Below are 17,944 nucleotides of genomic sequence, written 5' to 3' on the forward strand. Positions count from 1 at the left end.
CAACTTCCCTATTTTTCCTAATGGGGTTGCCCCACCAATTTGATTACTCAGGTATGAAATATTAAAAACCAGAAAAACCAACAGGTGTTTATACTTTAAACTGTGTGGCTCTAGCATCAAATAAGTAGATGAGCACTTATCCCCCTGTTCCTATCTTCATTATACATTTAGAGCAGCTGAGACTCAGAAAAATTAGTTTACACTAAGACTATCAAGTTAGGATGTGGGATTCCAAAGTCTGGATCTGCCCATACCCCATTTCACCTTTGCGTCCATCTAATTGGGAGTGGTTGGGCTCAGGAATTTAAAAACAAAACAAAAAACAAACAAAAATCACGCCTGGCTGGTGTGTCTCTGTGGTTGAACGTCAACCCATGAACCAGGAGGTTAGAGTTCGATTCCCAGCCAGGGCACATGCCTGGGTTGCAGGCTTGATGTCCAGTAGGGAGGTATAGGAGGCAGCCGATCAATGAATCTCACTCATCATTGAGGTTTTTTTCTCTCCTCCCTTCCTCTCTCTGAAATTATATACATATACATATATATATATACGTGTGTGTGTGTGTATGTGTATGTATGTGTGTGTGTGTATATGTATATATATATATATAAAAGGCGACTTTGGTGAGACAAGCAGCAAAAGCTTCAGTGGTTCAATATGACTTCCACAAGGACCAATGACAGCTAGCTGCAGGCCAGACCTCAGGACTAGCACAGACAAGAGGCAGGTAGATTCTGCTTTCCATAGATCTGTGCTGGCCAATTCAAACTTGTCCTGTTCAGAAGGGAGCTTAATGAGACCAGGTGGGTGCTCCTTCAGCCACCCCCTCAATGGACGGCTAAGGAGTCACTACAGTTGAAAAAGGATTCGGCCTAAGACATTCCTCCAAGGCCCTCACCCTCAGGATGTTTACTGAGGGACCAAAAGACGGAACCAAAAGAATACGGAGGTAGAGGGGCAGACAAGGTCTGTAACACGTTTACTCAAACCCAGAAAATCCTGGGAGCAGTGCCTGGCGAGGCCAGGGCGAGGTAAGATAAAACTGGGAGAAAAGGAAGCGACTCCACATCTCCCAGCCACTTGTGGGACTGAGAAAGATACCAAAGTGAACCTTCAGGGCCTGGGCCACTCAGGGGGAGCGCCCTGCTGCACACTCTGCCTTAACAGGACCAGAGGCTACTGAAGACAGCCCAAAGGAGGGAAGAGAATTTTTCTACCTTTTGGGTGACTGCATACAAAGCTAAAATCCAGAGCTGCAGTCAACACATTTACAAGTAAAACTCCTGTCCCCAAATAATTTGCAAAGTGAATTCGAAGTTTATTTAAATAGCCGCCAGTTAGAACAGGGTGGGCCAATCCCTCCCGACCCCTTTCTCATACCATTTAGCCAAGACAAGACAGGGAGAGTAAGGTGTAGGTAAGCTTGCCCGGCAGCCAACCTGCCAGCCAGTTAGGTGACGGGTGGGATGCCACTCAATGGATGCGGCCACGACCTCGGCCCCGGCCAACAGCTGGGGGCGCGTCCACGGTCGAGCGAGGGTTCTTGATGGTTTCATCTACAGACACGATAAGGCATGCAGCCTCCGAGGCTGCAGTCAGGGCGTTGATCCGCACCATCGCTGGCTCCCACACGAAGGCCTCGAAGTTGTCAGCAATGTCCTCGTTGTTGATGTCTACCCCGTACCACACGCCCCCCTGAAAGATGGGAAAAAGGGAGGTACATGGAACTGCTATGAAATTTCTTCTGGCTTCCCCTCCCTCCAAAAGTTAGGAACCCTGACTCTGAACTTGCTGGCACTTCCCTGAGGAAGGCATCGGCCTGTGGCATCACAACAGGAACCTGGAAGTCCGCCTTTTCCCCGCCCCTGCCCCTGCCCACCAACCACGCAAACCTTGGACGTGCTGACCACACAAGAGCTCTGGCCACCTCCTAGGTATTTCCCTGTTTTGGGGAGGCCCCACCTCAGGTCACCTGAGGATGCATGGTTCTCAAGAGGAACTCTTTCAATCCCTGGTCTCACTGTATCATTGCACTGTTTCCATCAGTCCCCATTGGATGAGGAACTGAGACACAGAGGTAAAGCGTCAAGTCAGACACAAGGTTGCTCACTGAGTATTGCTGCTGTCAGAGTGCCGAGCACTTAGAAATATTTGCTAAATAACAAATGAAGAAACGAAGTTCTCGGAGAGGTGGCAGAGCCATGGCTGGGCTGAGTGTCAGCAGGGCTCTGAGTGCTTCCGGCAGGGGCCACAGGGCTCCTCTCTTCGCACCATGAGGAGTGATCACTCCTGGTAGAAGCACTAAGACACCTGGGACCTCCAGTCCCGGCACTGTGGCTTCGCCTCTGCCCTCAGAGGAAGCACAGTTGGTACTGAGTTTAGCTTTCGCGCTGTCACCTGGGCTGAACACACAGTTTGAATGGTGAAGGCCCACAGAGAACCTAGCCCATCCCTCCAAATGCCTGGACCCCAAGGAGAGGAGCACCCACCTGGGCATGCCGGGCCCGCAGCTTGTTGAGGATGTTTGTGGCATCGAAGCCAGCGTTGTCACACAGCTGGCGTGGGATGATTTCCAAGGCCTTGGCGTAGGCTCCAATCAGCAGCTGCTGCTTTCCAGGAATGGTCCTGGAGTAGTCCCGCAGGTACTTGGAGAGCTCCATTTCAATGGCCCCACCACCAGCCACCACTGAATCATTCTGTAGAGACCAGACCCATCTCTCAACACCAGTGGTTCCCCCTGGTCCAAGCTCCAGCCACAGGAAAGTTGGGCCCCCAGCCCAGTGAGTGGTCCCTCATTATTTCCCTCCTCCCAAGCCTCAGGAAGCCCAAACACGGCCCTTGTCTAGCACATCCCCACATCCACCAGGGAACCTTATGGTTTCTGACCATCTTCAAGGTCGCCTGCAGCTTGAGGACACTGGCACAGTCCCGGGAATGGCTGACTGCCTCAGCCCCTCAGTCTGCTCACAAGAACAAGTCTTAGCCTCTAGGGCAGCAGGACCTCTTTTGAGAGACCGAGGCTATTTCTCTATGATTTGTGAGGCAAGTCAGGGCCCGAGTTCCACCCAGGCACGGGGTCACCACACAAATGCAGGGTCTCACTGGCTTGGGAGGGAGAATGGGATGTGCAGGCAGGAAGCCACCAGCCCAGTACCTTGATGGCCCTCCTAACAATCATGATGGCGTCGTGCAGGGATCGCTCTGTCTCCTCCATAAACTGCTCAGCGCCACCGCGGAGGATGATGGTGCAAGTCTTAGCTTTGGGGCAGCCGGTGAAGATATTGTACCTACATCCAGGGTCAAATCGTACACACACGTGAGCGCCTGTCTGCTGCCAGCCGCTGTGTTCTGACCTCACCAAACCCTCCCAACACTCAGCAGCTGCACTTCTGTTTCTCACTAAGGCTCCCCAATCCCACCTTTAAAAGACACCTTCTTAGGAAGGTCTGGGCTATCCCAATGGGACATAAAAGATTATGGACCCAACGTAGTCTTCCCTCCCCAAACACTCTGCATGTGGGCTCTTTGTGCCCCAAAAGGTAAGACTCCACAAGAGTAGCACATGCTGCTTCCCACACCCAAAGGGCGGCAGCAGGCCAGACTCAGGCAGGTCTCGCGGCTCTGCCAAGACGCTCACCTCTCGCCTCCAATCTGAGTTTCTTCAAAGACCTGGCAGTGGCCCAACACATCTGCTGTCAGAGCATTTACGCTGGTCTGGATGGAGCCTCCACAGGCCTGAGGAGCACAAGAAGGCAAGATCATCCAGCAGCGAAGGCTCACACCAGGCCAACAAACTTCCTGCCACCCAGTCTCAAAGCCAGTTCCCATGCTGGACTCTGCCACGGTGCCCACAGCCCTGTGCACTGGATAACCCACCTCACCCTTGACCTCGATGACCCTCATCCCTCTGAAAGAAGAAAACAAAACAGAACTAAGGGCAAACAGGCCTAGTTAAAAGGAGACGGGGACCCTTTGGCTCACTTGAGAGCCCTCCCCAAACTAAGATGCTTTGGGCCCAGCAGTGAAGTGAGGACCGGTGCTGACTTAAGGCGACTTTGGTGAGACACTGGAGAAGGAAGGAGATCTGGCTGGAAGCATCAATACTTGAGTGTATTCAGCTAATCACAGCATTAGTGCTGGGTTCCCTGACTTGTTTTGGTGAGGTAACTTTTATATCTGAGCACATGCACACTGGCAATGAAGTGCTCCAAGGTAAAGAGTTAGGAAGACAGGCCTGGATTGACACACCAACCTAACTGTGCACCCCGGCCCACCAGAGGTAAGTGAAAATGCCCCCAGGCCATGAAGCAGCCGGTGAACAGTGCGTTACCATCATCGTCCTCTTCAGATCCTCCTCTGGCACGCGGCCAGCACAGAACATGTCCCTGTCGGCGAAGTACTGGGTGGCCACATCCCCAATAGGGAGTTTGGACAAGACGACTTTGGCTCCGGAAGAATGGATCTTCTCTAACTTGTCATACAGAATGTTCCACTCAGCATCGACAATTGCCTGATAATCCTGAAGAGACCCAGAAAAGGATGAGGATGCTTTGGAGTGGAGGTCAGCATATAAAGTGGGCTAAAATGTATCTCCCATGATAAAAGTGTGCTATTTGGGAATTAACAGGGATAGACAGAATAGCTCTTCACAGACCAAGTAAACAAGGACCCTGTAAGGTAACTTAGGGAACCTTGAACTTTCAAACACAAGAGCAGGAAGTAACCCCAGGACCAGAAGCTACTCCAGAGCTGGCAATGCCAAGGGGTGAGGAAGAGTTCAGTGCCTCTGAGGCACTCACCCATGGAGTTCCCAAGGATGAGACCCTTCCCCCAAAGGCCGTTCTGTGTTGGGGACACATTCCCCAGAGTACCTGCTGATAGTGGGTAACAACGCTACTCCAGAGACAGCCTTGGTTATAGCAATGATGGGAGCACACCTGTCCCTGCAGCGTGGGACCCAGTCTAAAAGGGGAGGAGCCCACATCAGCCCAAACCCAGGGAATCAAAACACTAGGCTCACTGTATAGTTAGAGAGCCCTGCCAGCCCCTTCTCGGGGCCAGGGGATAATATTTCAACAGGTCTGTCATCTCCCAATCTCCTCCAGCCCAGGTCACTAGGAGAGTACAGGCCCCGCATTTAGATATCCATGTTTAGGGTGACAGGAGGATAAAGGGATCCACAGAAGCTTGGAAAACAGACAACCACAAGAGCCGAGGCTTTGGCCCAGACAGTTGCCCATTTCCGCTCCACTGCCAGTTGGGGGGGCCTACCTTAACGGTGTGGACTCTGACTTCAGCATTATCTTTCTCAGCTTTCAGTTCGAGCTCCACATTTAAAAGGGCAATCTTTGGGTTGTGGTACTTTTTGGGTTGCATTTCAAACCCAGCATAAGAGAAAGTCTTCTTGAATGCAACACCAGCTACCAGCTGGGACTCCTATTCAAAAAAATAAACAGTTCAAAAGTTCAGTAATGGCATGAAATGAAAGCAAGCTGGTGGTGTGTTGGACCACGCATGTCCATTCCTGTGAATCCGAGTTAACCATGTCTTTATTTCACTGTTGTAACAAAACCTCTCCATTTGTCCCTTCAGTATAAGGAAAATAAGAAGCTAAGCATGGTAAGGGCGTGTTCAGGCTGTCTTCTAAGACTGGCCTTCAAAGAAGTGCCAAGGGATAGTGCTTAAAGCATTTACCTACATGCCAGGAAAGGAGCCAGCCATTTATAAATAAGGTATAGGCTGCCCAATGCCTTCTTCCCATTCAATCCCAACTACCAACCCCCTGGTCATCTCCTACTGCACACACCTACACACACCCCTCCCTACCTAAACCACACACACACACACACACACACACACACGCACACTCACATACACATTCATTCATCTGCTACAGCCTAGATGCGTTCTCTGCCCAGGAGATGAAGTCAAAAGATCATAAGGGTAGGAAATTTCCTGCACAGTTCCCAGGCCATCACTGTAGCTTCCCACATCTCAATCCCTCAAAACATGAACTTCTACCTCTTTTCAATAACAGAGCTTCCTATGGGTTGAAGTTAGTGTCAGGGCATAAGAAGAAGCATGTTGCACCTGGGACTGACTTCAGCACTATAAGGAGGCTTAGATTCACATCTCACATCTCCCTCTTTTTACTACTAAATGACCAAGTCTGTGCTAACCTACAGTCTTGACCTACAATACTGTAGCCTATCAGTGAACAGACTCCCATGTCATTCAAACCCACAGCCTCCTAAAGAGGATGAGACTTCAGCTGAATCAAGAAGACAGCAGAAATGAGTCAAATGGGAGACAAGCAATCGGTGTCTCTTTCACGTCAATGTTTCTCCCTCACTTTCTCTCTCCCTCATCCCTTCCTTCCACTCTCTAAAAATCAACGGAAAAAATATCCGCAGGTGAGGATAAAAAAAAAGAAAAGAAAAGAAAGCAGTATTTACACGTTTATAGAAGCACAGATTATTCTGGCAGGACACATACTTAATAGTGGTAGAATCCAGGGCAGGAATGGTATAGGGAATGTTTATTTTTTCCTCAGGCCCTTTAATACAGTTTGAACTATGTATCATCTATTCAAAATGGATGAAAAAAAGGAGGAAGAGCATGGCTCTATCACTTAGAGAAGAATGAACTGTTCTGCTCAGATTCATTCATTGAGAGGGTCAGAGATAGCCCTCCTCCCTCCCCCACATCAACACTGAGATTCGGAAACGCAGTCAGTTCAATCCACATTCTTCTGCTGACAAGTAAATATAGGTCCATAGAGGTTACAGAGTATATCTAGTCACAGCCTGCCGTGGCAGTGTGGAGAATACAGCCCAAACCTGCCTGTCATGTGCGCTCTCCTCCGATATGAAACTGTCCGAAGGGTCCATGTGAAAGCAGGAGCCTCCTGGGGAGGCCATAGCAGGCTTACCTCTAGGGCTCCACCTTGCACCTTCTTGATGCCAATCATTTTAAGCTGCAGCAAATCATCGAGCATCATTACTGCATCCACCACCATCTTCGCGAAGAAGGCTTTCTGCTGGGAGATCAGCTTGGAGCTCAGAGCAGTCACGGCACACTTCTCCAGCAGCCTCCTCTGCTCCCTGGGACGTAAGGGTGGGACCTGCATCAGGCCTTGAGAGCCTCTCTTGTCTGATTCTACTGCAATGTGGGGGTGGTTGCCACTAAAATCAGCCCTCACCAACCTCTTCTGTATCTTTAGGGCATATTATCAGTGACAAATGGTGACTGTAGTCAAAGACCACATGTGGACAGCTTTTAAACTATAGTCTACCAGCCTCTTTCGAGCAATGTGGGCTGGGGCACAGCCAGGGTCTAGCAAGAACCAAATAGCCCCGGGGCCCACATAGGGATCACAACCTGCTTCTGCATCCCATTTGGCCATAGAGAGTCAAGTCCCACCACAAACTTACACTTTATTTTCCTTCTTCACGGTCACGGCAATCTCTCTGATCTTGTTAACTGCCTGCCAAGAACAGAAGCTGAGTGAGCCTCTCATGCTACAAACTGGAGAAGAGGACGCCAACCTCTCTTGCTAGTCCCTAATCTGTTTACTCCCAAATCTTAAGCATTTCTACACTACAGTTGAAACAACGTTTTTATGTTGCAGTTGCCCAGGAAATATAAATCTTTATAGTTTAGAAAACTCCCACAGCCTGAAATGTAGAATAGCTATAGTGCTGAAGAATCGTAAGAATATGCCCAGGATTCGGCTCTGGATATGTGGGTAACACACTAAAACAATGAGTGAAAACAAGCTATGACACTAGATCAAGCCAAACCTTCTGGCTCATGAAAAACATCTACAAAATTTTTAGCACTTTATATATTAATTAGATGTTCATAACATAATATATACATATATCTCAAGATGTGCCATGAAGTACTAGACAAAAACAAAAATAGCTCTCTCTTACCGGAGCCTACAACATATCTACATCACACTCTATCAAATATCTAATCAAATAGCTACTGAATGGTAGGACTGAGGTTCCTAGGGAGAATACAGAAAATGTCCAAGGAACTTTTCCCAGTCTTCTCTACCCCCCAGTACAGGTATTATCCTAAGAGAAATATGAAGGTGCCCAGGCATAAGGCCAAGTTAGCCGCTACTCCCATACCAACTGGGTGGCAGTTCGGAAAGCTCGGATGATGATCTGCGGGTGCAAGCCTTCCTCCACATAGGGTTTCACCTGCTTCAGAAACTCTGCAGCCAGCAGGGTCACTGAGGTGGTGCCATCACCGACCTGGAAGAGGATGACAGGAAATTCATGTTTTCTCACGTTCAGGGATAAAGCCCCAACTCCATTTTCAGGCAATCTACCCACTTCAACTGGGCACTGTTTAAATGAGTGTGGAGCTTTAATTTGGAAACACAGGTGTTTGCAATAAAAAGAAGGTGATGGTAGTTAGGTGTCAATCCCATCAAATGGTCAGTAGCTACAAAATTAATTCCCCAGCCAGGCCCATTCCCCAAAGAAGATTAATTTGGACAATTAAGTTTCCTTGGAATAGGAAATAATATATGCAAATTATCTGGTTACTTATTTATTACATACGAGGCACTATAATAAGTAAGACAATCTAGTCATGCTTCTAGTAACAATGCTTGTATGTCACAAATAACCATGGTAGCAATTGGCATGACATATATATTCTTTAAGGAGTAAAAGTACTACAGGAGTTTACAAAAAAGATTATTTTCCAGCCAAAGCCCACTAAAACAGCGGTTCTCAACCTGGGGGTCACGACCCCTTTTGGGGGAGGGGGGTCAAACAACTCTTTCACAAGGGTCGCCTAAGACCATCGGAAAACACATATATAATTACATATTGTTTTTGTGATTAATCACTATGCTTTAATTATGTTCAATTTGTAACAATGAAATTGGGGGTCACCACAACATGAGGAACTGTATTAAAGGGTCGCAGCATTAGGAAGGTTGAGAACCACTGCACTAAAACAAACCTCCCAGGACCAGCCAAAACCCTTTATTTATTTATTTATTTTTTTGGTATCGCAAAGGTGGACATTTATTAAAGAACAAGTACAGACTCCACACAGGGAGGGGGAAGAGTCCCACAGAAAGGACTCCCACGTGGGGAGAGGGAAAGGGTCCCCCCACAACTCTTTATATGTTAAACACTATTTGGAATAAGCAGACTACTAGTCTGCTAGTCTTTCCTACATGACATTTTCTATGATGACATCTAAACCCTATTTTTATTTATTTATTTATTTTTAAATATATTTTATTGATTTTTTACAGAGAGGAAGAGAGAGATAGAAAGTTAGAAACATCGATGAGAGAGAAACATCGATCAGCTGCCTCCTGCACATCCCCCACTGGGGAAATGCCCGCAACCCAGGTACATGCCCTTGACCGGGATCGAACCCGGGACCTCCTAGTCCGCAGGCTGATGCTCTATCCACTGAGCCAAACCGGTTTTGGCTAAACCCTATTTTTAATGAGGGAGAATAAGAGCTCACAAGAAAACTGGCCAACCTCTGATTTAGAAAAATTTTATGTGCAACTTGTTTGTATCTATTGTGTAATGTATCGACAAGTCAAGGAGAGAGGCCTCAGGAGAAACCAACCCAGTTCACACTTTGACCTTGGCTGCCAAATTCTTGGCCAGAAGATATTATTCACTGGCTGAAGACATTAACAGCTCAAATTCAGATCTTCTCACTTTAATTTTTAAAAAGCCGTATTTTATAGGCTACTGGAACCTAATAAACCTTTTCACATAACTTCAGAACATAATACAAACCTGTCTTTCAACATTTATTATCAAGACTCCAGTATTAGAAATGGTCTGTTAAAATGATGAATTTTGTTATGTATATTTTATTCCCATAAAAAAAAGGGGAAGGGGGAACACCAGAAACCTTAGAGTTTCCAGTCCTATCTTATAAGGTTAAATAATTTACCTAGCAACCTCATATGAATGACAGCACAGGTCCCAAGATCTCAGGTACAAGCAGTGGAACAGTACAAATTTTAAAAGATTATTAACTCCTAGATATTTTTACAAGAATGTATTACTTTTGAAATTATAATTTTAGATATAAATTAAAAAACATTTAGAGAGAGGAAAGTGAAGGAGCAAGCAGACATGTGTTTCCACCTCCATTTAAACTTATCTGCTTGATTTTCTTACCTCAGCATCTTGGGATTTGGCAATGTCCACTAAAGTCTTTGCTGCAGGATGGACAACATCAAGGAGTTTCAGAATTGTGGCCCCATCATTAGAAATTGTGGCTTTTCCTTCAAAGGAACACACAAAGTGAAAATTCAAAGACCCTTTCTTAAAAGGTCTAGTTGGACCTTTTTTAAGCCCATGCACCCTTTATGAGGATGGGGCAGAGGGCACCATGGTGCAAATAAGCTCATCTTTTTATAGAGAGTTCTGTGCACAAAAGGCCACCTAAAGTCACTACTAGTCTGCTAAACTTTCCTACATGGCAATTTTCCAAAGACTCTGAGCACCTACTTTTCTTTGAGCAGCATTTGGCACACCTCAAATGGATGTACAAAATATTTTTTAAATGACAATGAGTAATCATTTAGATATTCTTAACCAAGTTAATACCCTGGTATCTCACATGTCAATTAATACACTAAAACATAAAAGGGAACTTGCCCTTTGTCTTGGCACCATGATACAATGGGAGGGATCACATGTTTCTAGGCTGTACCTCTCTACAAGGCAACAGTCTTCTGAGCACAGCTTCTCCCATATATCCCCACAGGGCTCAGCATTCAGGACTATGTATGAAGTGGAGCCACTTCGTAGTGAGCAATCCCTCAGAGATCTGAAGCAGTAAGTTTTCTGGTGCCAACCTCTGCGAGCCCCAGCACTCCCCAGGAAGGGAGAGGGATTGCGAGTTAGAACCATCCATCAGCTGCCTCCTGCACACTCCCTACTGGGGATGTGCCTGCAACCAAGGCACATGCCCTTGACCGGAATCGAACCCGGGACCCTTCAGTCCGAAGGCTGACACTCTATCCACTGAGCCAAACCGGGTAGGGCCATTTAGATATTCTTAACCAAGTTAATACCCTGGTATCTCACATGTCAATTAATACACTAAAACATAAAAGGGAACTTGCCCTTTGTCTTGGCACCATGATACAATGGGAGGGATCACATGTTTCTAGGCTGTACCTCTCTACAAGGCAACAGTCTTCTGAGCCCAGCTTCTCCCATATATCCCCACAGGGCTCAGCATTCAGGACTATGTATGAAGTGGAGCCACTTCGTAGTGAGCAATCCCTCAGAGATCTGAAGCAGTAAGTTTTCTGGTGCCAACCTCTGCGAGCCCCAGCACTCCCCAGAAGCCTTGTCCTGCACACGGCCTTGAGGAGCCTGCAGACCTACCTCGGCCATCCACAAGGAGCTTGTCCATGCCACGGGGGCCCAGGGTGGTTCTTATGGCTTCAGCAATCACCTGGCAGGCACTGATGTTACTTACAAGCTGGGGGATGCCTTGGGAGCTATCAGTCCCCTCTTTCAACAGGATAACTGGTGTGGGCTAGAAAAGAAAGAGCAATTGACTGCTTTTAAAAATCATCTGTTACAATGAGTCATAAGGAGAGAAGGGCGAGGGAAAATGCTCCCATCTCCCCCATGACTGAAATATCTTTGAAAATCACTTCCCCCCACGGTCCACGACATCTACCCCCTAAACAGCCTCTATCTCCAGAGACATGGCCAAGACCACAGCACACCTGGTAGGTGTGCTGGAAAATGGTTTGAGAAGAACAGATTTTGTTTAAATCAAATAGAGATGTGTTCTCCAGTGCCCAGCTAAATGAGCATAGCCTTTTCAACTTCTGACCCCATTCTGTTGTGAAGAATTAGGGCATGGCACAGGAGGAAGCAGCAGGCCATGCTCTGCATTCACCCTCCAGCGAAACATCCACTTATCTGCATTACAGCTTAATCCTAGAGAGGTAGATGGGGCACTGATGCAAAACTGAGGTGTCAATAGCTTCAGGAGTTGTCCTGCAGATGCCCAGGCAGGAGGCTTTACCAATGTTTAGCTGGAGTGTAGGAAAGCAGTCAGGCAGAGAAGCAAATAGCACCTTTGTCTGCCTCACGAAGTGACAACAAATCTAATTTACACAGCAACGTCTCCATTTCTCATGCTGGCTCCATAGAGCTTCCTGTGACTCATCTCCAATCAGATACCCCAAAGAAGTTTCTCTCTTTCTATTTTGCAATGGCCTCCAAAACAGTCACTATCTCTAGAGGTTTAATTTGCAGACCTGCTTTAGAAACTCTGGCAGTCAGGGATACTTATTTTAAAGGGCTTGCTTAAATACCTCTGCGCCATTGATCATTAGCACAGACAGTAATCTCTCAGCTTAGCAAACCGGAGTGCCCTGTCCCTGCATCCAAGCTTGACATGTAACGCTGAGTTCATGAACCAGACCCAGTCTTCCCAGTGACTGTGACTAATTATGTGTTTGTAGGAAACAATATATTAAGGGAAATACTGTTGAAAATCTTCGTTATATGCGTGCTATTAGGCTATGCTTTAAACTTTAGTTATGGAGCACAATATAAAGTTTGAAAGCTTTTGCCCACGTCCACCCCTAGGGGTACTTCCACCCCTGAGGGGGCAGGCACAGGCAAGTAAGGACTGTCTCACCCTAACAATAAGGAGTCAAGAATTCACACACCACAAAGGCTAGTGACCCATGAGGATTCCACCACCATATTAACAGGACAACTGCTCAAGAAGTTCCACTCCTTTGACCAGTGCAGCTGGAGAGTAGTGAATGAGGCTGACAAGGCAGGAGGAATCAGACCACATACTCACTTGTAGACTGTGTTAAGGAGCTTAAATCTTGCTCCTAAAAGGGGAGCCTTGGGAAGACTTGCAGCAGAGGACTGGCAAAACCTGATTTACATTTTTTTAAAAAAATCACTAGGAAATAGTTAAGAAGAGGCAAGATATAAAATGTAAATGCATAAAGGCGCCAGAAAGATGCCCAACAAACTCTAAAGAGAAAGAGAGTGTTAGTAAAGAGGGTTTTGACACTGAGTTATATATTTGCTGTTCTGTTTCTTTTCTCTGATGAGCTTATCACACATTATTATTATTATTACTTTTTTAAAGAATGCTTATTAGATAACCCCCTAGATCTGGGACCAGGCATAGGGTGGAGGGAAAATTCCTTCCTTTTCATGGTAGTGTCCCAAGTCTCACCTCAAGAAATGGTTTCTCTATACTCAGCATTCTTTTGGGCCCTTGCACCTTCTGTAAGGAAAGAAGTATCTCCTGAAAACCCCACCTTCTCCGAGTCCCGGCTAATTATTCCTCATGGCAGCCTCAAATCTTCTCTGGTCCACCTCTGCCTTAGATGAAGTTGTAACTTTAAATAAAAAACCAACTTGAGTCTCAATTCTCTTCCTATTGCCTTCAACAGATTCTTCTATGCCCCCGACAGGTTAACTTATCCAACACTTTTGTGGACCCTTTCTCACCTCCACCTCCAAATTGTACCCCATCTACAAGAGCCACCTGCCACTTGTACCAATACTACTTTCTTAAGCATCAGGCCAGGAATTCTTCACAGCCCCAATTCTTCCAGGAAATTTTCTCAACAGCTAATGGGAGTCCTCAATAGGGGAGCCCCTAACTCTGCCTCTGCTTCCTCTTGTGCGCAGCTTTTATACTGCCATCCTTTCTTAAAATATGAGCTTCCCAAAGGTAAGAGCTATAACAATCTCAATTTGTAGTGCGCCTAGGTTTGGCCACATATGGAATGATATTCAGCAGCTTTTGGTGCTGAAAATTCAGCCGTTAAATACACATGCTCAAAAGTGCTTGAAGTAAGGTTGAAGTAAGATACACTGGCTTCTTATTTTGGGGAAAGAATTGGCAGTGTGCTGGCATTGCATTCACTGAGAATTCTTCAGTACAAAGCAAGAACGGAAGGGAAGGAGCTGGCCATTGTCCCCAACTGCCCCATGTTTGCAGGCCCTAGAGAATGACAGGCTGGGTAGAGATCCTATGGGGAGGGAAGGTGGCAGAGCTAGACTGAGCCAATCAGGTCAAGAGGATGGGTCCTCTTCCATCATTTCCCCAGGGGCAGGCACTGCTATGGAAAGCCCTGCTCTGTCCCCAGGTTGCGTTTTAAAATAAGATATTTCATCTCAGGAATACATATTATATCTTTGGAAAGACACAAATTTTCTTACAGCAATTTATTATTTTTTTTAATCCTTACCTGAGGACATGTTTTATTGGTTTTTATTTTTTTAATACATATATATTTTTTGTTGATTTCAGAGAGGAAGGGAGAGGGAAAGATAGAAACATCAATGATGAGAATCATTGATTGGCTGTCTCCTGCACTCTCTACACTAGGGATTGAGCCCACAAACCTGGCATGTGCCCTGATTGGGAATTGAACTGTCACCTCCTGGTTCATAGGCTGATGCTCGACCATTGAGCTATGCTGGCCGGGCTTACTGATTCTTAGAAACATTGATGGGTTGCCTCCTGTATGTGCCCCTATTGGGGACCCAACCCATAACCTTTTGGGGTATAGGACAAAACTCCAATTAATTGAGCCACCTGACCAGGGCTGTCCCCAAGTTACTTTTTCATCTCACTCATTTTTATTCAAGTAGAGAAATAATTGCAGAATCCAGTGATCTGCCAAGGGTATCACGGAAGGAATGGTAATTTCAGCTTAATGATCTTCCTGTTCATCCTTCTTAAAAATTATTAAGCATGATGTTCTACAAAACCACAACAGGCCTTTATATTCCAAAGCTCACAGTGCTCAACACCAAAGGCAAGGATAACACTTTCTATCCAAGATGTACCAAGGTTTCAGGGGACCCTTTCACCTCCCTTCCAAGCAGAGAAGGCTTCTAGAATATCAAGGACTAATTCGATGACAGCAGGGAGGATTTTTGGTGACGGAAGTTTCCCCTTCACATAAGCAGCCAATATAGGAGGGAAACAGAAAAACCCACTGTGGTGGTCTGGAGCCTCTTGGTGTAGGTTTTTACCACTAGACAAAACTTGGTTTTGATCCAACTCATGGTTGCCTTGGCAGGAGGATGGGTTACAGGGAGAAGCAAGCAAGCAACCACCGAGCAGAATAGCTAACACTTGCTGAGTGCTTACTACATGCTGGACACTTTGTATGGGTTAATTTGACCCCCTCTAACAGACTGAGGGCCAGAAATTTAATAACATGCTCAAAATCAAAGTCACACAGCTAGCAAGTGGCAGAGCTGAGTTACAAACCTAGGCCTTCAGCATGGCGGGAGCCCTTACTCTCCACTGCCCTCCTGCGCTGCCTCTGCAGAGAAGATGCAGATGCCTTCAGGAATAGGTAATGCCAAAGAGGGACTGAAAAGGGGCAGGACTGGAGGTATGGAGGGGAGAGGGGAACTGATGAGACCAGGTTCCTTCTAGCTTGGATCCATAGGGTAGCAGAATGAACACCTCCTGGGTGTCAGTTTGACATCTAACAGGACAGGGAGAAGGTGCAGGAACAGGGGAAAAAACAAGAACTGACTCCGAGGGGGAGGCCAAAACGAGTGAACTGCCAAGGGCGTAGAAAGCGGCCTCTCAGTCATGGCTTTGCCTCAAACACCTCAGTGTGAGGTGGGTAACGGAACTACCAGGGACACTTCGTAAAGTATGATTGTCAAACCCCTAGGCTGTACACCTGAAACGAGTACAAAATAATATTGAATATAAACTATAATTGAAAAAGAAAGCCCCCAAAGAAAATCCACACAAATAAACCAAAGAAAAACACCGCCTTAAAAGCTGGCCCTGTTCAACAGCGATTCAAGAGGTGCCACCGAGGGTTAGGGCCGGTGAAAAGAACCTGCAACTATGAAGGGAAGGGGATGCCCTGTGTGGAGCCCAGGACTTACCAACACCCTGCATCTAGGAAGAGAGGCCCCACGTTAGGTGGCCAACTAGAGAATTCTGGTCTAATGTCAAATCCGGAGGCGCAGGCAGGGTCGGAGATAGAGCGGAATCTTCCTACCTCTGATGCAGCATCGCCATCTGCCCTGCCCATTCTCCTGGCTGAGAAGTGTGCACCCCAACAACCAGCGGGGCACATTCACTAGGCACTAAACATGTGTTTAATGAGTGAACGAGTGAATGTACGAGCAGAGGTCGGCTGCCATTTATGCACCAACAGGCGGGTGGGGTACAATGAGACCATCGTTGAGACCGTGCGCTCTGCCCATTCTAGGAAGCACACCTTCTTCACACCCGCATTTCCGAAGGCAGCCGGGGCTTCCAGATCTGGCCACCGGCTGCTTATGTTTGTTCAACCCGTAATGGTTTAACACAGGTCACGACTGTGGGGGGCTCCAAAAGCCGGGTCCCCGACGCGGGTCCGCTGCCCTGAAGCACCCTGGGACTTGTAGTCCCCACGCGGCCGACCACAGCCTCCCCTCAATACTCGCCAAGGGCCCTGGCTCCGTGAGTGGGCCCAGCCAGGCCGCGGCGGGCCGGGGTCGCCCCTAGACAGGAGATCGGGGGAGGACAGGATCAGCAGGCAGAGGAGAGCCCTACGGGTCGGGTGCCAGACAGGCGGCGCCAGCCACGGGCCAGATGGCAGCTGAAGACGGCGGATGGCAAAGGATACGGGAGACACCACTCACCATCATTTTGGAAGCGTCCTCTGTGGCCCGCTACTCCTCTCCTTAGCTCAGCCTCCGGGCCGCCCAGCAACCCCACAATGCCCTGCGCCAGATAAGTCCCCAGAAGGTTCGACTAGCGTTAAACCGGTAGAGGAAGGGGACGGGTCACTTCCGTTACTCTATGGTTCGCTACCAGAGAGCCGGTGTGGCTAGAAGGGCTAGAGGCGGAGCCTCGGAGGGCGCTCTGGCAAGAAACTTTGGTTATGGAAGATTCGCCAAATTTTGGTCGTGCCCTTATTTTTTTTTTTTTTCCTGAGCATGAAAGATCCTTGCTTGGCCCGCGACACCTACTATCCTTAATTCCATCTTATCTCCTCGCCCTGGACGCCAGACCAAGGAATGAAATAAATGCAAACATTTATTGAACGCTGACTGTGGAGCAAGCTTATGCTAAGTAAGCTCTTAACATGAGTTTTTCATTTAATGCTCACAACCCTGTTGCGTTGGTATTGTTACCACGTACATTTTACAGACGAGGACGCTGAGTCTGGGAGCTTAGGAAAGGTAGCCAAGGACACAATTGCACAGAAAGTGGTAGAGAAGCTGCCGTGGGCACCGGGTCCTAATGTCCGCTTTCCGGCTCTGCACTGGCCAGAGCCTCCTCGAGGGTGGACTGCACCTGCCGCGTCCTCGGCGCTTCCACTGGGGCCGCGCAAGCACTGGTGGGACCGGGCAGGGGGCGAGCTGGAGGGGCGCCGGCGATCACCTGGGTGGTAGATGAATATATTTCTGAGGAGGGGGTCGGGGAGGAGGAAAGCGAACTGGGAGAAGGCAAATCACGCCGTGAGGCGGCCGCGGGGAGAATCCCGCCGGGACTGCAAGAGCTGATGATCAGGACTTTCGGCGGCTGAAGCGAGTGCTGCCAGGTGCCCACCTCGTTCCTGCTCATCCCCTGCCAGCCCACCCCCCATTCCTGGAGGTCGCGCAGAGTCCAATCCAAACTGAGGAATGCTGGGGCGGGGCCGAGTGGGGGCCGCAGTTGCTGTTAAGAGTTTAGACCAATCAGCCCTCGGCCCCACTTCTCTCGACCAGTAGGAAGTGGGCTAAGGCGCAGAAGTGTGGCTAGAAGAGCAGGCGTCAGAGCCAATCAGCCGTGGGCCTCGTTCCCATTCGCCAACCAGCGGCAGGAGCGGGCCTGGGGGTGGGAGGCCGGGGCAGCTGTCAGGCTGAACTCTGGCGAGCAACGCGCGGCGGGGAGGCTGAAGGAAGGGGGGCGCCC

The 17,944-nt window shown here is 47.9% G+C and overlaps 2 protein-coding genes across 2 annotated transcripts in view; one reads left to right on the forward strand and one right to left on the reverse strand.

Moving 5' to 3' along the window:
• Window positions 1-1,295: 1,295 nt before the first annotated feature.
• On the reverse strand, window positions 1,296-16,846 carry CCT7 (chaperonin containing TCP1 subunit 7). Its single transcript, XM_006775270.2, has 12 exons — window positions 16,687-16,846; window positions 11,407-11,560; window positions 10,186-10,292; window positions 8,143-8,268; window positions 7,435-7,487; window positions 6,933-7,104; window positions 5,273-5,437; window positions 4,332-4,520; window positions 3,639-3,736; window positions 3,156-3,288; window positions 2,491-2,697; window positions 1,296-1,696 (listed from the first exon to the last, which is right to left on the reverse strand). The coding sequence occupies exons 1-12, from the start codon at window positions 16,690-16,692 to the stop codon at window positions 1,475-1,477; spliced, it is 1,632 nt and encodes a 543-aa protein (XP_006775333.1). The 5' UTR covers window positions 16,693-16,846; the 3' UTR covers window positions 1,296-1,474.
• Window positions 16,847-17,096: 250 nt separating this feature from the next.
• Window positions 17,097-17,944, forward strand: part of PRADC1 (protease-associated domain containing 1) — a 5,760-nt gene continuing 4,912 nt past the window's right edge. The window contains exon 1 of the mRNA XM_006775271.2: window positions 17,097-17,119. Coding sequence (XP_006775334.1) covers window positions 17,113-17,119 — 7 coding nt within the window. The 5' untranslated portion in view covers window positions 17,097-17,112. The remainder of the gene's footprint in view (window positions 17,120-17,944) is intronic.

The sequence above is a fragment of the Myotis davidii genome, unplaced genomic scaffold, assembly GCF_000327345.1.
Source record: "Myotis davidii unplaced genomic scaffold, ASM32734v1 scaffold247, whole genome shotgun sequence".
Lineage (NCBI taxonomy): Eukaryota > Metazoa > Chordata > Mammalia > Chiroptera > Vespertilionidae > Myotis > Myotis davidii.